The sequence below is a fragment of the Heterodontus francisci genome, chromosome 24, assembly GCF_036365525.1.
Source record: "Heterodontus francisci isolate sHetFra1 chromosome 24, sHetFra1.hap1, whole genome shotgun sequence".
NCBI lineage: Eukaryota > Metazoa > Chordata > Chondrichthyes > Heterodontiformes > Heterodontidae > Heterodontus > Heterodontus francisci.
Window position 1 is genome coordinate 79,000,273 of NC_090394.1, and position 25,062 is coordinate 79,025,334.

Below are 25,062 nucleotides of genomic sequence, written 5' to 3' on the forward strand. Positions count from 1 at the left end.
TTTTAGATAGAAGAGTTGAGATTTGCTGGTCAGAGACAGCTCTCCTTTATTCACACACACTATTCAGGGAATAACTATGATGATTTTTAATACAGTTAGCTTTACAAATCTAAACTCTAATAATTAGAATAGTTTTTGATTCATTCAGTAATAAAAGTATAAATCTTGGACAGTACAAGCGGATAATACAAAAGATATTGAAGAAGATTTTTGTTCAAATCAATGTGAAAGATGTTATTGCTGGAACAGGACATTCAGTGTCAGCATCAAACATGGATTCAGGTACAGCACAGGGTTAGATACAGAGTAAAGCTCCCTCTACACTGTCCCCAAACACTCCTAGGGCAGATACAGCACAGGGTTAGATGCAGAGTAAAGCTCCCTCTACGCTGTCCCCATCAAACACTCCCACGGCAGATACAGCACAGGGTTAGATGCAGAGTAAAGCTCCCTCTACGCTGTCCCCATCAAACAGTCCCAGGGCAGATACAGCACAGGGTTAGATACAGAGTAAAGCTCCCTCTACGCTGTCCCCATCAAACAGTCCCAGGGCAGATGCAGCAAGGGTTAGATAAAAGAAAGGATTAGATACAGAGTAAAGCTCCCTCTATACTGCCTCAAGCTCCAAAGAGCACATCAGTGAAACATTTCTCATACCAACAATCCACTGTCCCTTCTGAGTAAGATTGCCCATCAAGTAAGTGCGAATTCTGGGCCTTTTTTTTAATTAAAACAGTAGAAATGGGTTGAAGTTGCCCACACTCATTTCACACTGGATCCTTATAGGCAGCACTTAGAGCAGACACAGTGGTCGGATATGTGTTGGTGTTGGAGACAGCTGATCAGTGTGAAATCCTCTGTGCTGCTCCAAGCCAGCTTCAGGTCAAGTTGTTCAGAAGTGTGAGACATCTTGTGGGCCCAGATCTTCTACACGATTATTGTTGCAGATGCTGGTTGGTGGGTCCGTTGTTTCAGTCACTCATGTATATTATCCAGCACCAAGACAGGGAATTCCTCTCCTCCCTCACAGAGCTGGGAATACGCCGCTCGATAAAGATGATACAGGGACTGCTCTGGAGGCCCGGAGGAAAACAGAAGGGGAATCAACTCTTCCGCCATAGCCTGGGGAGAGGAAAAGGAAGAGTCAAAGAGACTCAGCCCCCAACTGCACCTTAAACCTCTATGTTCACTCTATTATATATAAACAAGTTAAAGGGTGTTTAGGTGCAGATACACCTAACATTCCACTTACACCACTACACACACACACAATTGCCCCACTCCTGACCGTTGTTGATCATTTCATTGTGGTAAGCATCACAGCTTAGCCAGTTCAGTTCTCAGCTCTCTCTGCAGGATTCAATGGACAGCGACCAGGAGCGGGGGCTGTGGCTGAATGCAGTATCCCAACTACCACCCCAAGTGACCTCAGCTAACTCAGCTGGAGTGGAACCAGGGCCTTGGCAATCTCTGTGGCTCAGTACCACAAAGGGCAATGGTACACCCCCAACCAAACAGGCACAGAATAAAAATACCTTAACTGTTCTGTGTTATTCCGATTCAGATGCATTCTGTTTACATGTTTGGTAATTAAAGGAATAAATTATTTTCTTATGAACAAGGATGACTTTTATTCTCCAACCTGTTCATCTGAAACCGTAAGCCAAGCATCACTAAAAGTGGAACATAACCTATCCAATCAAATCAAATGAGAAAGGGGTCATAGTAAAACTGGCCTCCCCAAACTCCAGGGATAAATCCAATGTAACATAGATCACCAGCAAAGTACCAGGAAGGTGATTTTTTCTTGTTTCGTGTGATCCCTGCCCCTTTTGAATTAATCTGCATTGTGAAAATAAACAAATTAAAAATCTGCTGATCATGAAGTCCAAGACAAAACAGCCATTCCTCAACAGCACAAACATAACAGGGCAGTAAAGTGACCTAGTGAAGGACGTCATGACAATGTGGTTCGGTCGGTAGAACTCTCATCGGAGTTATGACATGAGTCAAAGCACAGTCCACCTGAAGTTTAATCCCAGATGACCCTCTGGTGCAGTACGGAACTGCAGCATTGCCTGGGGAGGAAGGGGGGGGGGGGGTGGTCAACCTGCAGACAGGAAGTTGAAGAAAGGCTTCGTCCTCCTCTTGAGGACATGGAAGAACCCTCAACACTGTCTGAAGATCAGGTGCCCTGGCCAGTGTTCCTCCCTTAACCAATATCACTAAGAAACAATTGATTTATTTCTTTGCTATTTGTGGGACCATGCTGTGCAGAATATGGCTGCCATATTTGCCCACATGAGTATCACTGCATGTCAAAGGTAACTTCTTGTACAAGACCTTGGTCAGGCCTCATTTGGAAGACTGTATCCTGTTCTGGATTCCTCACATGGTGGGTGATATTTAGGCTTTGGAAAAGGTGCAATGAAGAGCCACTAGACTAATCATAAAATGGTTATGGCATAGAAGGAGAGCATTTGGTCCAGCGAGTCCGCGCCAACTCTCTGCAAGAGCAACTCAACTACCCACTCCCCTGCCCTTAACCTGTAATCCTGCAGGTGCTTATCCAATTCCCTTTTGAAAGCCTCAATTGAATCTACCTCCACCAATTGTAAAGTGATATATTTTGATAGGAAGAATGAGAGGCAATATAAAATAATAAAGGATGTGATAAATGGACACTTGGATAATAATGATCTAATTGGGCATACTCAATGTGGATTTATGAATGGGAAATCATGTTTGACGAACCTGTTGGAGTTTTTTTTGAGGATGTTACTAACAGAATTGATAAAGGGGAGTCGGTGGACGTAGTATGCTTGGATTTTCAGAAGACTTTTGATAAAGTCCCCCACAGGAGATTGGTTCGCAAAATTAAAGCACATGGGATAGGATGTAATATACTGGCAGGGATTAAGGATTGGTTAACAGACAGAAACCAGACAGTAGGAATAAATGGGTCATTCTCGCATTGGCAGGCTGTGACTAGTGGGGTACCGCAGGGATCAGTACTTGGGCCCCAGGTGCTCACAATATATATCAATGATTTGGATGTGGGGCCCAAATGTAGTGTTTCCAAGTTCGCGGATGACACAAAACTAGGTGGGAATGTGTGTTGTGAGGAAGGTGCAAAGCGGCTTCAAGGGGATTTGGACAGACTTAGTCAGTGGGCAAGAATGTGGCAGATGGAATATAATGTGGAAAAATGTGAGGTTATCCACTTCGGTAGGAGGAACAGATGTGCAGAGTATTTCTTAAATGCTAAGAGACTAGAAAGTGTAGATGTACAAAGGGACCTGGGTATCCTTGTCAATAAGTCACTGAAAGCTAACATGCAGGTGCAGCAAGCAGTTAGGAAGGCTAATGGTATGTTAGCCTTTATCGCACGAGGATGAGAGTACAGGAGTGAAGTCTTGCTTTAATGGTATAGAACCTTGGTTAGACCGCACCTGGAGTTCTTTGTGAAGTTTTGGTCCCCTTACCATAGGAAGTATATTATTGCCATAGAGGGAGTGCAATGATGGTTCACCAGACATGTTCCCGGGCTGGTAGGATTGTCCTATGAAGAGACTTTGGAGAAACTGGGCTTGCATTCTCGAACGATTTGAAGAATGAGAGGTGATCTCATTGGAACCGACAAAACACTTAATGGGATAGACAGGGTAGATGCAGCTAAGATGTTCCCCCTGACTGGGGAGTCTAGAACCAGGGGACACAATTTCAAAATAAGGGGTTAACCACTTAGGACAGAGATGAGGAGAAATTTCTTTGCTCAGAGGGTTGTGAGTCTTTGGAATTCTCTGCCCCAGAGGGCTGTGGAAGCTCAGTCATTGAGTATGTTTAAAGCAGAGATGACAGATTTCTAAATACAAATGACATAAGGTGATATGAGGATAGTGTGGGACAAAAGCACTGAAGTGGATGATCAGCCATGATCACATTGAATGGTGGGGCAGGCTCAAAGGGCTAATTGGCCTCCTCCTGCTTCTATGTTCCTAAAGGAAACAATTCGAAAGGGGGTGCAGGGTCAGAGACATCCGGGGTATATGTGCACTTCAGTTGCCTGGACAGATTGGAGAAGCTGGGGTTGCCCGTGGCTCAGTTGGCAGCACTCTCGCCTGAGTCACAAGGCTGTGGGTTCAAGTCCCACTCCAGGACTTGAGCACAAAATGAAGGCTAATACACCAATGTAGTACTGAGGACTGCTGCACTGTTGGACGCGCTGTCTTTTGAATGAGATGTTAAACCAAGGCCCAGTCAGCCATCGCAGGTGGACATAAAAGATCCCAAGGCACTATTTCGAAGAAGAGCAGGGGAGCTTTCCCCGGTGACCTGGCCAATATTTATCCTTCAATCGACATCAGAAAAACAAATTATCTGGCCATTATCACATGCTGTTTGTGGGAGCTTGCTGTGCGCAAATTGGCTGCCGCATTTCCTACATTACAACAATGACTACACTTCAAAAGTACTTCATTGGCTGTAAAGCACATTGGGATATCCGGTGGATATGAAAGGCGCTATATACAGGGAAGGCAGTGGCGTAGTGGTAATGTCACTGGACTGGTAGCCCAGAGGCCCAGGCTAATGCTCTGGGGACATGGGTTCGAATCCCACCACGGCAGATGGTGAAATTTGAATTCAATTAATAAATCTGGAATTAAAAAAAAAAGCTAGTCTAGTGTGACCATGAAGCCATTGTCGATTGTTGTAACAACCCATCTGGTTCACTAATGTCCTTTCGGGAAGGAAATCTGCCATCCTTACCTGGTCTGGCCTACATGTGACTCCACATCCACAGCAATGTGGTTGACTCTTACATGCCCTCTGAAATGGCCACTCAGTTCAAGGGCAATTAGGGATGGGCAATAAGTGCTGGCCTAGCCAGTGACACCCACATCCCATGGACGAATAAAAAAAAATATAAATGAAAGTCTTTCTTTCTTTAATTGGTTGAACAAGATCATAACCAGAGCTGCTCACTGCTTCAGCGGGCACAGTAATACATTAACCAGGTAGCAAGACAATAATCTTCGTGTACTCCCCAAGAAGTGATGGTGGTAATTTGGAATATCTTTCATTGAAGCATCCTGGTTCCAATATTACAAATGTTTAAAGCAATGGTTCATTTGGAAATGAGAACTGTGCATTACCTTTTGGATCTGGATCTGTCTTTGGAGAGTTTGTACTTGAAACCTGAGAGCCTCCATCTCCTTCAGCTCCTGCAAACTGGAATAGAACAGGAGAGGTGCACACATGCTGCCAAAATCTTTGCACATTTTGAAGTTGAACCTCCAGCAGCTCCCGAACTTTACCCAAAATGCCTCAGCTAGTGGTCAAGATAAACAGTAAAGTCAGTCAGATGGTGGCATGGGAAACACAAGGGAAAAATAAAGCAGATTTAAAGGGGGTATCAGTGTACTTAAAAATTACTAAAACCAACTGATTCCACGTGCAGATCCTGACTTAATCTCTGTAAAAGCATTTGTGATTAGGACCAAGGCGGCCCTGGTGGTTGACTGTCCCACCTGCTGCAGTAGAGCCACTCAGACCAAAGCAAGTCCTGCTTCAGTGCTTGGGTAAAGCTCAATTAGCTCACTTCAGCTGTGGAACAACTGAACATTGCCTTCGAGGGTGGGGAATACGTCATTCAGGTTTGCTGCTTCTGATCATACGCTTCTTAGCCAAAGTAATTGGAGTACATTTGAATATAAGCTGGGGGAAAGTCGGGATCACCTGTGATACCACTCATGATAGAATTGCCCACTAACAATCACTGTCTAGCTGACATGTGTGAGGCACTGGATGTTTTTACAGATTTATGTCTGATTCGAGCATGCTGTGGGGCACTTCGTGGGGACTTATAGTTGAGACACTGGATGGTCTAAAAATTGATAAAGAGTGGGTATTAGAAAGGCTGGCTGTACTTAAAGTTGATAAGTCACCAGGACTAGATCAGATGCATTCAAGAATACTGAGGGAAGGGTGGAAATTGCACAGGCACTGGCCATAATCCTGCAATCCTTCTTAGATACAGGGGTGGTGCCAGAGGATTGGAGAATTGCAAATGCTGCATGCACCCTTCATCAAAAAGGGTGCAAGGATAAACCCAGCAGCTACAGGACAGTCAGTTGAACCTTAGTGGTGGGAAAGCTTTTAGAAATAATCTGGGACAAAATTAACAGTCACTTGGACGCATGCGAATTAGTTAAGGAAAGCCAGCATGGATTTGTTAAAGGAAAATCATGTTTAATTAACTTCATTGAATTTTTTGATGAGGTTATCAGAGAGGGCTGATGAAGGTAATGCAGTTAATGTGGTGAATATGGATTTCCAAAAGGCATTTGATAAAGTGCCACATAATAGGCTTGTCACAAAAGGTAAAGCCTATGGAATAAAAAGGAACTGTGACAGCATGGAATTGAAGTTGGCTGATTGACAGGAAACAGACAGTAGTGGTGAATGGTTGTTTTACAGACTGGAGGAAGGTATATAGTGCGGTTCCCTGTGGTCAGTGTTAGGACCACTATTTTTCTTGATCCATATTACTGACCTCGACTTGGGTGTGCAGGGCACAATTTGAAAATTTGCAGATGACACAAAACTTGGAAATATTGTGAACTGTGAGGAGGATAGTGATAGACTTCAAGAGGAAATAGACAAGCTGGTGGAATGGGCGGAAATTAATGCAGAGAAATGTGAAGTGATGTATTTTGGTAGGAAGAATGAGGAGGGGCAATATAAAATCAAGGGCACAATTCTCCTTTGAAAGCATCTTCCAAACCCGCGACCTCTACCACCGAATAGAACAAGGGCAGCAGACGCATGGGAACACCACCACGTGCAAGTTCCCTTCAAGTCACTCACCATCCTGACTTGGAACTAGATTGTTGCTCCTTCACTGTTGTTGGGTCAAAATTGTGGAACTCTCTTCCAAACAGCACTGTGGGTGTACCCGCACCACATGGACTGCAGTGGTTCAAGAAGGTGGCTCACTACCACCTGCTCAAGGGCAACAAAGGCTGGCCTTGCTAATGACATGCTCATCCCAAGAACAAATAAAAAATAATTTATAAAGGGGGTGCAGGAGCAGGGGGACTTGGGCTTATACATGCACAAATGGTTGAAGATGGCAGACCAGGTTTAGAAAGTATAAGGCATATGGGATCCTGGACTTTATAAACAGAGACATAGAGTACAAAAGCAAGGAAGTGATGGCGAACCTTTACAACACTGGTTCGGCCTCAACTGGAGTATTGTGTCCAATTCTGGGCACCACACTTTAGGAAGGATGTGAAGGTATTAGAGAGAGTGCAGAAAAGATATAGGAGAATTGTTCCAGGGGATGAGAGACTTCAGTTATGTGAGAGTTTGGAGAAGCTGGAGTGGTTCTCCTTAGAGAAGATTAAGAGGAGATTGATAGAGGTGTTCAAAATCATGAGGGGCGTAGATCAGGAGAAACTGTTCCCATTGAGAACCAAAAGACACCATTTTAAGGCGATTGGCAAAAGAACCAAAGGAGATAGGAGGGAAACTTTTTTATGCAGTGAGTGGTTAGGATCTGGAATGCACTGCCTGAGAGTGTGGTGGAGGTAGGTTCAATTGTGGCTTTCAAAAGGGAATTGAATAATGATCTGAAGAGAAACAAATTGAAGGGCTATGGGGAAAAGGCAGGGGAGTGGGATGAGCTGAGTTGCTCATGCAAAGAGCTGGTACAGACATGACAGGCCAAATAGCCTCCTGCTGTGCTATAACCATTCTACAATTCTATTTACTCTGTATCTTTAATGTATGTAATCGAGGCTGCTTGATGTAACTAGGTCTCAACAAAGTATCAAAATTCGGGTAAGCTAAGAGTGGAAATTCCTCATGTGGGTTAAAAGATAATGCACTCACCATCCGTGAGCTGCTGAACCTGGTGAAGGAGTTTTGATACAATATCTTGACATCTCTCCAGTGTTTGCAGACTCTCATATTCATGCTGCCCACTGAGGGGACCTTTGACGAACACAAGAATAATTATTATTATCCCTGTCACACTATCTGGGGGGGGCCTTGCACTGAAAGAGAACAGATTTTTAAAGGATTTTTAAGAACAGGAAGAGACTATTTGATCAACGCCCCTCCAGCACTGCCAATGGAAATAATTGTTTTGGTTTAACTAGTGGATGCTTTCTCTGTTTCCCAAACCAAACCAAGGTTAGTTTAAACATCAACAGTTGAATAAGATTGTTGTATTCAACTTCAAACCTGAATAAACAGCAATTAGAATATAACAAACATTAAAAGTACAATACATGTACACCAGAAACATAAAGAAACACAATGTCCTGTAATAGATTAATCTCATTTTGTAAGACCAGATCCTCATACAGTTTGATGAACAACATTCTTGATACTTGAATTTTCAATTTCATTCCGCGAAGGCTTAAAATATGCTGAAAACTTCGGATCTTCTTCAACCAAACTTTCCAAAGAAGTCCTTAGTCAAAAACAATACTTCAGGAAACATTTAGATGTTGTGTTTTCCAAAACAATTGAAATTAAATCTGATGTATAAATCAAATTTATAATAGGAGGCAGACTTTACTAAATACAAATCTTAATTTACAAGATATCATCTGATATACGAATTTTTAGTATGTATGTCTGTATCAAATGTATGAACCATCACAACGGAGCAAATCAAATTTGGGGATTGATGAAACAAATCATTTACTAAATCAATAAAAAATTTATCAAAGATATAAATTGGACATTACATTCAAGGATCAAGCTTTGTCACAGTTGGCAAAAATTGCTGAAAACTGACTGTGCCCAGGCTGAATTCCTCTCCCTCTGCAGTGAGGCTCAACCACACACATTCTCTCCCACCCCTGGGAGCAGCACTATGTTTGCCATTTAATAGATATTGCTTCATTTACCACCAGCATCCAACCCCCTTCCTCCATCACATCCTTTCTTATCTGTCCATTTTAAATTGATATTAGCGTTCCCGTGAATCATAGAAAGTTTAAGGCACAGAAAGAGGCCACTTGGCCCATTGTGTCTGTGCTGGCCGAAAAGCAATCCACCGATTCTAATCCCATCTTCCAGCATTCGGTCTGTAGCCCTGCAGATTATGCAGATGACGTGCATATCTAGACTCCTTTTGAATGAGTTGAGGGTTTCTGCCTCAACTACTCTTATGCAGTGAGTTCCAGATCCCCACCACCCTCTAGGTGAAAAAACTTCTCATCTCCCCTCTATTCTTTCTTTAAATCTATGCCCCCTCGTCACTGATCTCTCTGCTAAGGTGAATAGACCCTTCACCTCCACACTATCCACGCCCCTCAAAATTTTATACATTTCAATCAGATCTTCCCTCAGCCTTCTCTGTTCCAAGGAGAACAACCCCAGCCTATCCAATCTTTCCTCATAGCTGCATTTTCCCAGTCCTGGCAACATCCTCGTAAATCTCCTCTGTACCCTCTCTAGTGCAATTACATCCTTCTGTAATGAGGTGACCAGAACTGCACACAGTACTCAAGTTGTGGCCTAACCAATGAGTTAGACAGATCCAGCATAACCTCCCTGCTCTCGCCTAATAAAGGAAAGGATTCCATATGCCTTCTTAACCACCTTATCGACCTGTCCTGCTACCTTCAGGGATCTGTGGACATTCACTTCAAGGTTCCTCACTTCCTCTACACTTCTCAGTATTTTCCCATTTATTGTGTATTCCTTTGCCTTGTTTGATCTCCCCAAATGCATCACCTAACACTTCTCCAGGTTGAATTCCGTTTGCCACTTTTCTGCCCATCTGACCAGACCATCAACATCCTCCTCACTATCTACCACAAAGCCAATCTTTGTGTCATCTGTAAACTTCTTGATCATGCCCCCTACATTTACGTCCAAATCGTTTATACCACAAAAAGCAGGGGACCCAGTACTGAGCCCTGCGAACGCCACTGGAAACAGCCCTCCAGTCTCTAAAATAGCCGTCAACAATTACCCTTTGTTTTCTGCCACTGAGCCAATTTTGTATCCACCTTGCTGCACTTCCCTGGATCCCCATGGGATTTTATTTTTTTAACCAGTCTGCCATGTGGGATCTTGTTAATATTGGGGTAGTTAAAATCCCCTATTACTGCCCTATTGTTTTTGCACTTCTCAGAGATTTTCCGACATACCTACTCTTCTATCTCCCTCTGACTGTTTGGGGGTCTATACTACACTTCCAGTAGTGTGATTGCCCCTTTTTTGTTCCTTAGCTCAATTCATATCCTCTCATTTAATGAACCTTCCAGCATATCATCCCTCCTCACAGCTGTAATAGTTTCCTTGACCAAAATTGCCACTCCCCCTCCTTATTGCATCTGAAAACCCTGTAACCAAGAACGTTGAGCTGCCATTCCTGTCCCTCCTTAAGTCATGTTTCTGTAATTGCTATATCATACTGCCACGTGAACTGTTCTCTTTTTCCAACAAGCTTCTCCTCCTTCCTACATCTTCACTATGCTGTAATCAGTAGTCACTAGACGGTCTCCTACTCCAGTTCATTCTATCCAGGGATTCCGATACTGTGGAACTCTGTCTGTCTCAATCTCTTCCTCTATTTATAATTTATAAGCTTGATCTCACTTACTAACTGCTTCTTAAACTTACCTTCTCTCTTTATATTCTTTGCTGATATCCTGCACCAAGAATCCTATCTTTTCATCTTAGTTTTCCAGTGCAAGAAAAAATAGTGCAATGCAATCTGGAAACGATGCCAAATTTCTCTCCATTTCTTCAAGCTGCCTATACCAGCAGGTGAAAGTGTACTATGACCACCCAGCACCCTCCCTAACTACTCCCAGTGCAAGGGGGAGGTGGGGTCTCCACTGGGATATGATTCCATTCTGTTGCTTGTAAATAAAATCTAGGGATGTGATTTCTCTATTGTCCTTTGGGGACTACAAGTTTTCGAGCCTGATACAGATAGATTGTCCTTTTATAAAAAGTGTACTTGGCCTCTAAGTGTCTCTCCCCATGGCCAACATTAAATAAATCGTAGATATTTTATAAAGGACATACCTGAAGAATTGAGCAGCGGGTCTGTGTGTACACATTGGTCAATACATTTGTAAAACTCACGGATGTTGCCCAATTGTTCTTCAATCTGTGCGTAACTCACAGTTGGAAGCTGTGAATGGAACTTCAGTCTGATATTAAGCAAAAGTTTTGGAAGGTTTTATTTTGATGTATTTCCCTTCCCTACACTTGCATGTTAATTGAATATATAATTGTATTCAGGTGGTGGCATTAACTGGGGATTCACTTGTGCTCCTATACATAGGAGCAGATTGAAACTGTGGTTGTTGGGTTTGGAGGTACATGTTTATTATGCGTGTCTCTGTAAATAAAAGCTTTTAAGTGTGTAAAGATTGGCTCCAGTTCTATCCTTCACCACCTGGCTTTCTGAAACAGAACATGGCAGAACCACAATTTCTGTTTCAGGAATCCATGATGACAATCCAGCTCCCCAACATGATCAGTAATCCTGTCTAGCCAGTACCCTGTATGAACTTTCTCTCTACTGATATTAATACAGAAATTCAAAAATACAACCCAGTAAAATGGAATAAAAAAATTACATATGATTTAATTTTGTGCTGCTGATTGCAAAGTGTGGGTAGATTCAATCTTTAATATAAAAGGATACTGCTGATTGAATTCTTTGCATGAAGCATAGCTTCTCCTGGATTTCATCAGTTTCAAACGCAGCCACTTTTCCCCACAAGCTAGACAACAAAAACAGAATGAATGACGAGTGTTCGCCCATGCCCATCTCTTCCGATCTATCGCAAGGTTTTTGCTTTGGTTGGGATTTCTCATTGAGGCAACTACTTCTAAAGAGGGAAACATTTAGAATTTCAGAATTTGGAGCAAAAGCAGAGAAGGAAAGGGGACAACCCATGCTAAAAAATACACCGGTGGGGGTAAATCCTCCTGATCACCCCTCCTTTCTGCTCACCTGGGAAATAATGGGGAGGTAGAGGAGGATTCTGTGTACCCCTCCTCTTTCTGCTCCACCTGTCATTACTGGGAAAAGTTAATGAGTTAAGGAGGGGGGGGGGGGGGGGAATATGTTAAAATATATCTTAAAAAAAATAAAACACTGAAAATCTCTGAAATCTAGGGAGCTGGGGCATATGTGCCAGTTCCCCCTTGGGGCAAGTTTGTGTTCAGCTTCTACAGCCCTGCTCCCAAGGTTCTGCTTACCGTGCATTTCTGCTTCGCTGCTTTCTCCACTCTAAAGGAAGTTTCAGCGTTGACCTGTGAAGGTTTCAGGACAATTTAAGTGCACAGAAAGTCCATCAACACCCAGCATAACCATGTCAACAAGGAAAAACTGTTAATTTCTCAAGCTACAATAAACCAGAACAGCAGAACTCAGCTAGTCACATCCTGATCTGCAGTAAATTCCAGTTGCCCATCTCCTTTTCCTCACTGACCTACACTAGCTCTCTGTTCCCTATTAAACTAAATTCTAAACCCATTCCTGTCTCCCTGTGAAACAGACCCACCCTTGCTCAGCTATCTCCTCCAGACTTAAATCCATCCTACACTATCCAGTCCTTGAACGCAGACATTCTTCATACGCCTTCTCTCTCTGCCCCATCTGTGGCACAATTTTCAGCTGTCTCAGTGTTACTCTCCAAATCATCCTCCCTAGTCCCCTCCACCCCTCACTCTACCTTTAAGAAAACTCAGCTGCTTGGCCAAGTTTTTGGAAACCTATAATCTCCCACACCCTCTCCTTTATTCCCTCTGTGCAACACCTCAGGACATGAAAGGAGCTTATCAATAGAAGTTGTTGAGCTGTTGACAGGAGCACTGATGTTGGGATTACACTTTCAAAAATCAAAGTTACAATAAATGATGATTTTTTTGCATATCCTGTTAGTTTAAAATCCTTATCCTTCTGAGGAACAGTTTTAAATATTTCTACTTGAACCTGGACCTCGAGCACCAACCGCCCGTTCCCGAAGGCTGAATCAGCAACTGCACCTGCTGTGGTACTGAGCCAGAAAGATCAGCAGCTGCAGGTCAGATCCCTGGAGCTGAATTTTCACCACGGAGGCAGGAAACAGGGACTGGGTTTGTTTTTGGGTCAGAAACCCACCTCCAGTGGGAAACTGTTTAAAGTTCAGATTTTCGCACGGGGAAGCCCTTAATTGTAATGGAGATGGATTTCCTGTCCACTTTGAGCCAGTGGGGGCCGGAACTGAGGCAGGCCAGATGAAGCATGGGACTCATTCAGACTCCCCACGGCAGCTATTACTGAGGCTGCGGATTGTCCGAAGGGAGAAATCTGCTGATTGAGCTAAAACCTTCCATAGCACCAGAGGGAAGAGATGTCATAGGGGAGCCAGATGCCTGGCATCCAGGGCAGGGCAGCCCCATGCTTCATTGATGCCGACCCGGATCTAATGCTGGAGGCCATGAGGGAGAGGAAGGTGGTCCTCTTGCAGCAGACCACCACAATGTCTAAAACCCTTGCAGGAGGGTAATGGAGGGCACCACCTAACCGGTCCAGGCACTGGAATCCCATCTTCAGAAGCCCAATGGCCTTCTCAATGGTTGTTATACTGAGCAAATGGCATAGGTTATATCACCTCTGTGTCCCTGTCCGGGGCTCCTGCAGAGGGGTCAGTAGCCATGTCTTCAAGGGACATCCCTTGTTCCCTGGGATCCACCTATGCACTCTGTCTCCGTGAGGCTGTGCATTTTGTTAAATGAATGCACTGTCCAGCTCTGGCAAAGAGGGCATCATTGTGCAGCGAGATGCAGTGGTGTGCAGCCATTTGTGAGATGCCACTAAAGTCCACATCTGATCCTTGGAAGAAGCCAGAAGTGAAGATGATCAAGGCCACAGTGATTTTGACAGCCACTGGCAGGGAGTGGTGACCACTGCTGCAAGGTGCGAGGTCTTCGGCAAAGAGGGCACAGATGTCAGTGATTATCTGCCCGGAGAGTCACAGTCTCCTGTAGCACTGAATCTCTGTCATCTCCAGGTAGCTTCGTCGTCGGTGGTCGATCCTGTGTTGAGGGTTTGGCCTCCATTGCCTTCCTGCCCTTCTTTCCACTCCCATGCTCTCCTGATGCCCGGGGCTCTGGCATTCCTGTGAAGGGTGTTGCCCTCATCGCCACTAGGCCCAAAATCAGACAGTCGTACCCCCATTGCCATCAGGAGACTTCCTGGGCAGTTGGCTGCCCTATTATCCTTGGCAGCTTTGCCCCCCTGTTCTTCTGCCCCTGCGATGCCAACCCTGTTCAAAACCCAAGCACTGTGCCCACTCCCTGCCATCTGTGCAGTGCCAAGGGCAACCCCTTACCAAATGCCCAGTCCCCCTTTGCCCTGCTGACCCTCTTCTGGGGCCAGGGTGATGTCCTGCGGCAGCCATGGCTGGCTCCCCACTCTTTACCTGCTTCCCTTCAGCTGGCCAGTTTCTGGAAGGTGCGGTGCAAGTAACCTGTGCACTCCTTTAAAAATTTAAATGTCAAACCTTCACAAGCTCTTAACGAGATTTTCAACAGACTTAATTGGCCTCAATTGTGAGAACAGGGGTATTGCTGCCTGACTCTCCCCCCACCCTGGTGGTTATTGCTGGCGCTGGGATCAGCATCTTGAAATTAACACACTGCCTGTCTCTGTCTCCAATTTCAGGTGGCCGCAAAAATTCAGCCCCTGGTCTCTGCTGAGTTTTTGGATGAGTCAATGTAGCATTAGGGGTGATATAACTGCCCACAGCAACCCTGGGCTAGAGAGAAAGACAGGGCTCCCACTGTGTGCATCGTAGACACGGCATTGGGATTAGACACCTGGGGAGGACTAGACTTTGCCCAGAACTTCACTTCAACACACGCCCCTATCACCAGGACAAGAAACCCAGAAAGAATTTAAAAAATTAAACAAAAGGACAGGGACTTTGGTTTGGTGCAGTCTGGTGGAGCGGATTACATCAGATTCAGTCACTCAGCCCATGCGTCTCAGACAGATTAAACCCACTTTCATATTCTCATCCTCTGCTCATGCATTCTCTCCTGTCACAAAGTGTCTCATTAAATTAACTGCCTTACCCAGATCCTCAATGCAAATTGGTCAATTTGTAGACGGATGTAAAATACAGCACATCGGAACAAAACAGACAAGACACTCCATAATAAACCTCAAAGAGACCAAGCAGACTTGAGCTTTTAAAATACACTACAAGTAAATTTCCAATCCTCTTACCCACTTCCTTGAAGGGTGAATAATTTGGGTATCTCAGTGGAAGAGCTTTCATCCTGGGGCACATTCCCTCCAGAAGCACTTGAGTGCACAGACTCTTTAATGCTAATGACTCTCTGCTGGCTAATGACAGCGAATGCTGAGGTGGGAACAGTGTCTGTATCTGTGGGAGTCTGCACACTGTGTGGTGTGACTGTCCTTGCAGCTGTTTTTGAGGACCAGAGCCTGCTTTGTCGAGTTCTGCTTCCTGCCCTGTCAACAGAGACAGGTCGTTTTGTATGCCATGTTTGAACTGCGCTTGACTGAATGTGCGAGGAGCCTCGAGTTAACTGCCCCACAGCCGACGATACCAACTTCCTCCTAACTTCCAACTCGGTTTTATACGGCACCTTCAATTTACAAGACACTGGCTTCCTTGAGGAGTCGACATGTGCTGCGACCCTCTTCCCAGAAAAGCTATCTGCCAAATGACTCGGTAAGAACCTCTGCTTACACTCTGGTGCTGTCACTTTGCCACCAACATTGCTCCTGTTGGCACTGGCTGCCTTGCTCTTGGCATTTGACTGCAGTGTCTTGAATACAATGTCTGGTGAAGGTTTATCGCCACAGCTGGCTGCTGGTGTCTGTTTGGGAATGCCATACCCTGCATCAGTCGGTGCTGTGCTGCCCTCAGGGGCATGCGGTTGGATCAGCTCCGTCCCAAGCATGTTACGATGGGTTTGTCGGATTCGTAGGGCTTTGACCAGAGCTCTGTTCAACACCTCCAGCTCCTCAGAACTACAATCAGGCTCTGGAACAGAAGAACAGAGAATTAATAGAGCTCTGAATTCAGGCTCTCAATCTGTATTCTGTTTAACAGAATGTTAAACTCGGTGCCTTGCTGATCCACTGTATTATTTCACATTAGTGGTCCTCAGGCCCCTCTGCCCATCATCCCGCAGTGGTCCTCAGGACCCTCTGCCCATCACCCCGCAGTGGTCCTCAGGCCCCTCTGCCCATCACCCCGCAGTGGTCCTCAGGCCCCTCTGCCCATCATCCCGCAGTGGTCCTCAGGCCCCTCTGCCCATCATCCCGCAGTGGTCCTCAGGACCCTCTGCCCATCACCCCGCAGTGGTCCTCAGGACCCTCTGCCCATCACCCCGCAGTGGTCCTCAGGACCCTCTGCCCATCACCCCGCAGTGGTCCTCAGGACCCTCTGCCCATCACCCCACATTGGTAAGTACTCCTCATCCGTTGTTCATTCGGGAGAGATCAGGAGTGGAAAAATGAGCTGGTGCTGGTGGGGGAGATTTGCTTTACGTGTTTTCTGCTATAAAGGTATCAACAATTTGTTACACATTGCACACAGTGAAAAATCACCCACAGTGAGCTTATCAGGGCTCAGTGAGCACTCATGACATCAGTGTGTGAGTGGGGTGGTGTGGAGGGAAGATGAGGATAAAAATAAAGAATCCCAGCCCGCCAAGAGCAGGTGTGCACAGCTGGACGGTGTAATTAACCCAGAGAGTGTTTAATGGAGGCCAAAGGCAGCCCTGAAAACTACCACTGATAGACCGGGGGGGTTAAGAGTTACCCCATTCTACTGTTCCAGAATAGGGCACTTTGCTCAGAGAGAACGTAAAAATTAGCTCTTATAACAGGGGTTGGGAAATTCTCTAAAGAAAATGATCCAATGAAACCAAGGACAAGTTCACCGAACGGAACACTGGAATTCCCCATGGTACAGGGTTTTTAAAAAAAATTGTCACATGAGATGTGGGCATCGCTGGCCAAGCTAGCATTTATTGCCCATCCCTAACTGCCCTTGAGAAGGTAGTGGTGAGCTGCCTTCTTGAACCGCTGCAGTCCGTGTGGGGTAGGTACACCCACAGTGCTGTTAGGAAGGGAGTTCCAGGATTTTGATCCAGCAACAGTGAAGGAACGGCGATATAGTTCCAAGTCAGGATGGTGTGTGGCTTGGAGGGGAACTTGTAGCTGGTGGTGTTCCCATGCATTTGCTGCCCTTGTCCTCCGAGGTGGTAGAGGGCATGGGTTTGGAAGGTACTGCCTGAGTAGCCTTGGTGCGTTACTGCAGTGAACTTGTAGACGATACACAGTGCTGACACCCTGTGTCGGTGGTGGAGGGAGTGAATGTTTGTAGATGGGGTGATAATCAAGCAGGCTGCTTTGTCCTGGATGGTGTTGAGCTTCTTGAGTATTGTTGGAGCTGCACCCATCCAGGCAAGTGGAGAGTATTCCATCACACTCCTGAGTTGTGCCTTGCAGATGGTGAACAGGCATTCTGGAGACAGGAGGTGTGTTACGCGCCGCAGGATTCCTAGCCTCTGACCTGCTCTTGTAGCCACAGTATTTATATGGCTACTCCAGTTCAGTTTCCAGTTTCTGATCAATGGTAACCCCCAGGATGTTGATGGTGGGGGATTCAGCGATGGTAATGCCATTGAATGTCAAGGGCAATCATCAGCAAACATCCCCACTTCTGACCTTATGACTGAAGGAAGATCATTGATGAAGTAGCTGAAGATGGTTGGGCCTAGGACACCACTCTGAGGAACTCCTGCAGTGATGTCCTGGAGCTGAGATGATTGACCTCCAACAATCACAACCATCTTCCTTTGCACTAGGTATGACTCCAACCAGCGGAGAGTTTTCCCCCTGATTCCCATTGGCCTCAGTTTTGCTAGGGCTCATTGATGCCATAATCGGTCAAATGCTGCCTTGATGTCAAGGGCAGTCACTCACACCTCACTTCTTGAGTTCAGCTCTTTTGTCCATGTTTGAACCAAGGCTGTAATGAGGTCAGGAGCTGAGTGGTCCTGGTGGAACCCAAGCTGAGCATCACTGAGCAGGTTATTGCTAAGCAAGTGCCACTTGATAGCACCGTCAATGACACCTTCCATCACTTTGCTGAAGCTCGAGAGTAGACTGATCGGACGGTAATTGGCAGAGTTGGATTTGTCCTGCATACCTGGGCAATTTTTCACATTGCTGGGTAGATGCCAGTGTTGTAGCTGTACTGAAACAGCTTGGCTAGTGACGCGACAAGTTCTGGAGCACAGGTCTTCAATACTATTGCTGGAATTTTGTCAGGGCCCATAGCCTTTGCAGTATCCAGTGCCTTCAGTCGTTTCTTGATATCACGCGGAGTGAATCGAATTGACTGAATTGTCTGTGATGCTGGGGACTTCAGGAGGAAGCTGAGATGGATCATCCACTCGGCACTTCTGGCTGAAGATTGTTGCAAATGCTTCAGCCTTATCTTTTGCACTGATGGCTCCCCCATCAATGAGGATGGGGATATTTGTGGAACCATCTCCTCCTGTTAGTTGTTTAATTGTCCACCACCATTCACGACTGGATGTGGCAGGATTGCAGAGCTTAGATCTGATCCGTTGGTTGTGGGATCGTTTAGCTCCGTCTATCGCATGCTGCTTACGCTGTCTGGCATGCACGTATGTTGTAGCTTCACCAGGTTGACACCTCATTTTGAGGTATGCCTGGTGCTGCTCCTGGCATGCCCTCCTGCACTCTTCATTGAACCAGGGTTAATCCCCAAGCTTGATGGTAATGGTAGAGTGGGGGATATGCCGGGCCATGAGGTTACAGATTGTGGTTGAGTACAATTCTGATGCTGCTGATGGCCGACAGCGCCTCATGGATGCCCAGTTTTGCATTGCTAGATCTGTTCGAAATCTATCCCATTTAGCACAGTGATAGTGCCACACAACACGATGGAGGGTATCCTCAATGTGAAGACAGGACTTATTTTCCACAAGGACTGTGTGGTTGTCACTCCTACCAATACTATCATGGACAGATGCATCTGCAGCAGGCGATTTGGTGAGGATGTTTTTCCCTCTTGTTGGTTCCCTCATCACCTGCCGCATACCCAATCTAGCAGCTATGATCTTTAGGACCCGGCCATCGCGGTCAGTCGTGATGCTACTGAGCGTTTCTTGGTGATGGACATTGAAGTCCCCCACCCAGAGTACATTCTGCGCCCTTGCCACCCTCAGTGCTTCTTCCAAGTGGTGTTTGACGTGGAGGAGAACGGACTCATCAGCTGAGGGAGGGTGGTAGGTGGGAATCAGCAGGAGGTTTCCTTGCCCACGTTTGACCTGATGCCATGAGACTTCATGGGGTCCGGAGTTCCAAATAAAAAGCTCTTTTTACAGTAAATGTTGGTGAGCTTCTCAAGGCAAAGAACTTAATTGCTAAGAAATGTTGAAACGGTCAGTCACAGAACATATCAACTTGAAAGAAACATTTTAACAAGTGAATGAAATAGAAGAGGGTTTCAAGTCAGTATCAGGCAAGCTAAGGAGTCACATCACAACGCAAATAAAATCACACTTCTAAAGAGAACAAGGAAAAAAGCAATTGTCTGAGATCAGTAAACAAACGTTTTCTTATTCTTTCATGGCATATGAGCACTGGTGGCCAGGCCAGCATTTGTTGCCGATCCCTAATTGCCCTTGAACTGAGTGGCTTGCTAGGCCATTTCAGAGGGCAGTTTAGAGTCAACCACATTGCTGTGAGTCTGGAGTCACATGTAGGCCAAACCAGGTAAAGACGGCAGATTCCCTTCCCTAAAGGACATTAGTGAACCAGATGGGTTTTTACGATAATAGCTTCATGGCACCATTACTGCGACAAGTTTTCAATTCCATATTTTTATCAATTAATTGACTTTATTAATTAATTGAATTTAAACTCCACTAGCTGCCATGGTGGGATTTGAACCTGTGTCCCGAGGGAATTAGCTCGGGCCTCTGGATTACTAGTACAGTGACATTACCACTACGCCACCATCTCCCCATGATTCCCCATCTCCACACTAAATTATGGAAATAGTCTCTCCCAGAAGCACAGCTCACAAGTCATGGGGCTGTAGACTGCATTCCCAGAGTTCGTGATTGAATAAGAGACCACGCCAACATTTAAGACCAGGTGATACAGGTTGCTGAGGCAAAGGAAGAAAAAGGGATATGGCAATAGAGTAGATATATGAGATTAGGATATTGCTTGTGGATAAACACCAACACAGAAACTTAGAAAATAGGAGCAGGAGTAGGCCATTCGGCCCTTCGAGCCTGCTCCGTCATTCATTATGATCATGGCTGATCATCCAACTCAGTAACCTGTTCCCGCTTTTGCCCCATACCCTTTGATCCCTTTAGACCCAAGAGCTATATCTAACTCCTTCATACAATGTTTTGGCCTCAACTGCTTTCTGTGGTAGTGAATTCCACAGGCTCACCATTCTCAGGGTGAAGAAAATAGAAACATGGACTGGTTGGACCAAAAACCCTGGTTCTGCATTGTACAGGAATAAGCTCAAGGAGCTGAATGGCCTGCTCCTGTGTTACTCTAAGTAAAATAAAATGTTGGCTTTCTCAGAGCCACAGATCACAAGGCCAAGCAGATTAAATGGAGAATATAATACTGGTTACACCACAAATGGAGTATGGTGTTCAGTTTTATCCAATGTATTGACCAAAAGACTTAGTGGGGTGGGGGGGGGGGGGGGGGGCGGGGCAGGGGGTGCATTGCAGTTCAGGAAGGCTGTTTTATCTTTCAGAATTCATGAAATGCAAGAATGCTTCATATTTCTAAAAACCAAAGTAACAGAAGAAGCTGTTAAGAGGTAACTAGCGACAGGCAGATATTGAGAAGGCAGAAAGATGGTGTTGCCATCACCAAAAAGAGCCAGCCTCTTGAAATGGTGTTTTCGGATTCCTAATATATACACTCCCCACCCCAACCCCCCCACCCAACCCCCCAACCCACACCCCAATCCCCCACCCACCACCCCCTCCCACAAGAGATCCTTGAAAGATTCCCAGCCGGACACACCTGTCTTGCTGGCAGTGGCGTCATTCTTCACTGGGCTCTCTGCAGCACTGGGATTCCTGAGAATAAACATCAATAAAGTTTTAATAACCAACATGAGCTGCTGGAAACCAGTTTGTCTTTATTTATCCAGATGGTTCTGGGCACTGTAGCATTTTACTTAAACATTACTGACCATACACAGACCTCAAAACAGGGAACCTAAGAACTTGATTTAAGATGGTGTTTAACCACCCCATGCAACAAAGCTGGATTTTAAAGAGGGATTGGGGTTGGGGAGGCAGTGGCATTGTGGTAATATCACTGGACTAATAATCCAGAGCCCAGGCTAATGTCCTGGGGACATGGGTTCAAACCTCACCACTGTAGATAGTGAAATTTGAATTTGATTAATAAAAAAATCTGGAATCAAAAGCTAGTCTATTGGTCAATTATTGTAAACACCCATCTGATTCACTAATTTAGGGAAAAAAATCTGCTGTCCTTACCTGGTCTGGCCTACATGTGCCACCAGACCCCAGCAATGTGGTTGACTCTTAAATGCCCTCTGAAATGGCCAAGCAAGCCAAGGGCAATTAGGGATGGGCAATAAATGCTGGCCTAGTCAGCGATGCCCATATCCCCCAAACGAATAAAAAAAATTCTTCTGTGCACTAAACTTAGTACAAAAAGTATTTAGAGTTAAGCAGTGTTTTCCAATTTACATCCACAACAACTTCGGTGTTAAACCTCCAAAGGAACAACTGTACTCTTTTGAATTGTGATGCCTATGATGTAAATACAGCTTCTGGATATATACAGTTAGAGATCAGCAGCGATCTATTCACAATTACATTGCTGCTTTGAATTAGGCTGACAACAGGATTCAATAGATTTTAATAATCCCCACTCCACTTACAGGAGGATGAGTTGGAATCACAAACCAAGACCTCTGCTTCTCCAGACTCAATCACTAGGAGGTGCAAATGAGCAGTCCAGTATCACCTGACTCAATTTGTATAGCACTGAGAGAAGGAGGGGAGGCAGTCTGGCCTCGGGGGCGGGGGGGGGGGGGAACGGTAGCATCCAGAGGAGTGGGGGGGAAGACAGACTGGCCTGTTTGGGGGGGGCGGGTGAAGGGTATTAGCAAAAGCAGGACAATGGGGCATTGTACATTCTGTGTAATAGAAATAAAACAAATTGGACAGTCATACCAGGGCTTCAGCAGCTTGCGATAACTCTTGAGCTCATCTTCGAGCTTTCTCTCCTCCTCTGTACACTCCTGAATGGCTTCAAACAGTAGTGAGGACAGCCTGTAACGCATCCAACCATTAGATACCTCTGGAAAAAAAACAAACAAAACCCACCCAATAACCTAAACAATTTAAACATGAACCTACTCAACAATTTATAGAACTAATCAATGCCCTCCCATAGTTCCAATGCAAAAAGTTAAATTTAAATCCATATATCAGGGGTTTCATAATTAGAATAACAGATACAGAAAAACATAAGAAATAGGAGCAGGAGTAGAATGTTCAACACAATCATGCTGATCTTCTGCCTCAATTCCACTTTCCTGCACACTCCCCATATCCCTCGATTCCATGAAAGATCAAAAATCTATCAATCACAGCCTTGAATATTCTCAACGATGGAGCATCCACTTCCCTCTGGGCGAGACAATTCAAAAGATTCACTCCTCTGAGCGAAGAAATTTCTCCTCATCTCAGTCCTAAATGATCGATAGACCCCTCATCCTGAGACTTTCTAGATTCCCCAGCCAAGGGTAACAATCTCCCAGCGTCTATCTACCCTATCCAGCCCCTTCAGAATCGTATATGTTTCAAAGAGATCTTCTCTCATTCTTCTAAACTCCAGAGAGTATCGGCCCAATTTACTCAGCCGCTCATCCCAGGGACCAATCTAGTGATTGTAATCTAGCGGCATGCTGCCAGAGGGTCAGCGCCGAGGGAGCGCTGCGCTGCCAGAGGGTCAGCGCCGAGGGAGCGCTGTGTCGTTGGAAGGGTCAGTGCCGAGGGAGCGCCGCGCTGCCAGAGGGTCAGCGCCAAGGGAGCGCCGCGCTGTTGGAGCATCAGTGAACAGGGAGGGACCGCACCAAGAGAGCACCGTGTCAGAAGGGTCAGCGCCGAGGGAGCGCCGTGTCGTCGGAAGGGTCAGCGCAGAGGGAGCGCCGCGCTGTCAGAGGGTCAGCGCCGAGGGAGCGCCGCGTCACCGGTAGGGTCAGCGCCGAGGGAGTGCCGCATCGTCGGATGGGTCAGCGCCGAGGGAGTGCCGCATCGTCGGATGGGTCAGCGCCGAGGGAGTGCCGCATCGTCGGATGGGTCAGCGCCGAGGGAGTGCCGCATCGTCGGATGGGTCAGCGCCGAGGGAGTGCCGCGTCAACGGTAGGGTCAGTGCCGAGGGAGTGCCGCGTCAACGGTAGGGTCAGTGCCGAGGGAGTGCCGCATCACCGGTAGGGTCAGTGCCGAGGGAGTGCCGCGTCACCGGTAGGGTCAGTGCCGAGTCACCGGTAGGGTCAGCGCCGAGGGAGTGCCGCGTCACCGGTAGGGTCAGTGCCGAGTCACCGGTAGGGTCAGCGCCGAGGGAGTGCCGCGTCACCGGTAGGGTCAGCGCCGAGGGAGTGCCGCGTCACCGGTAGGGTCAGCGCCGAGGGAGTGCCGCGTCACCGGTAGGGTCAGCGCCGAGGGAGTGCCGCGTCACCGGTAGGGTCAGCGCCGAGGGAGTGCCGCGTCACCGGTAGGGTCAGCGCCGAGTCACCGGTAGGGTCAGTGCCGAGTCACCGGTAGGGTCAGCGCCGAGGGAGTGCCGCGTCACCGGTAGGGTCAGTGCCGAGTCACCGGTAGGGTCAGTGCCGAGGGAGTGCTGCACCATTAGAGGTGCTGCCTCTCAAATGAGCTGTTGAAGTGAGGCTCGCCTGCCCTCTCTGGTGGAGTCCTGTGGCCAATATTTATCCTTCAATCAGCCTCACAATAAAATGATCTGGTCATTATCACATTCCTGTTTGTGGGATCTTGCTGTGCACAATATATCAGCTGCATTTCCCACCTGGCGACCGCCAAGCGCTTTGGGACATCCAGTGGATGGGAAAGGCGCTACAGAAAGACAAGGCCGCGCCCTGGAGTGAGCACGGGGCACTTTTCGGTAAATGGGCAGCGGAGCAGATTACCTGAGAGCCCGGGAGGCCGGCAGCATGGTCTGGGTCTGGGTCTGGGCCTGGGCCTGGACCGCGGGTTCCGGGCCTGGTGGCGGCCGCTGTCGCACCTTGCGTTGCGCAGGCGCGGGCCTCGGCCCCGGCAACTGTTGCGAAGCGACAGCTCGCGGAGCTTACCCGCTGCCACCACGGGGTGGCGCAGGAACCAAGGAGACTCTTAAAGGGACAGGCAACAGAAGCTCTTAAAGGGACAGGAGAGGAGAGACCATTAAAGGGACAGGCAACAGGAGCTCTTAAAGGGACAGGACAGGAGAGGAGAGACCCTTAAAGGGACAGGCAAAGGGAATTTTTAAAGGGACAGGAGAGCTCCTTAAAGGGACAGACAAAGGGAATTCCTTAAAGGGACAGGAGAGGAGAGACCCGAAAAAGGGACAGGCAAAGGGAATTCTTTAAAGGGATAGGCAAAGGGAATTCCTTAAAGGGACAGTAGAGGAGAGACCCTTAAAGGGACAAGCAAAGGGAATTCCATAGGGACAGTAGAGGAGAGACCCTTAAAGGGACAAGCAAAGGGAATTCCATAAAGGGACAGGCAGAGGGAGTTCCATAAAGGGACAGGAGAGGAGAGACCCTTAAAAGAACAAGCAAAGGGAGTTCCATAAAGGGACAGGAGTGGAGAGACCCTTCAAGGGACAGGAGAGGAGATACCTTTAAAGGAACAGGCCAAGGGAATTCCATAAAGGGACAGGAGAGATCCTTAAAGGGACAGGCAGAGGGCGTTCCAAAAAGGGAC

The 25,062-nt window shown here is 46.6% G+C and overlaps 1 protein-coding gene across 1 annotated transcript; it reads right to left on the minus strand.

The window, feature by feature from the left end:
• LOC137383588 (tubulin epsilon and delta complex protein 2) lies at positions 1–24,425 on the minus strand. Its single transcript, XM_068056744.1, has 10 exons — positions 24,288–24,425; positions 22,312–22,410; positions 21,122–21,177; positions 15,269–16,055; positions 12,253–12,306; positions 11,693–11,771; positions 11,065–11,185; positions 7,900–8,001; positions 5,157–5,332; positions 1–1,122 (listed from the first exon to the last, which is right to left on the minus strand). Exons 1-10 carry the CDS (start codon positions 24,311–24,313, stop codon positions 976–978), a joined length of 1,647 nt encoding a protein of 548 aa, XP_067912845.1. The 5' UTR covers positions 24,314–24,425; the 3' UTR covers positions 1–975.
• Positions 24,426–25,062: the final 637 nt, after the last annotated feature.

Excerpts from the sequence above, each read along its gene's own strand:
- LOC137383588 (XM_068056744.1), bottom strand. The coding sequence starts at position 24,313 with ATGCTGCCGGCCTCCCGGGCTCTCAG. Across the intron at positions 11,772-12,252 it reads CAGCGAAGCAGAAATGCACG|CTTGTGGGGAAAAGTGGCTG; the intron begins GTAAGCAGAACC and ends TTTGTTGTCTAG. Across the intron at positions 8,002-11,064 it reads CCCGCTGCTCAATTCTTCAG|GTCCCCTCAGTGGGCAGCAT; the intron begins GTATGTCCTTTA and ends TGTTCGTCAAAG.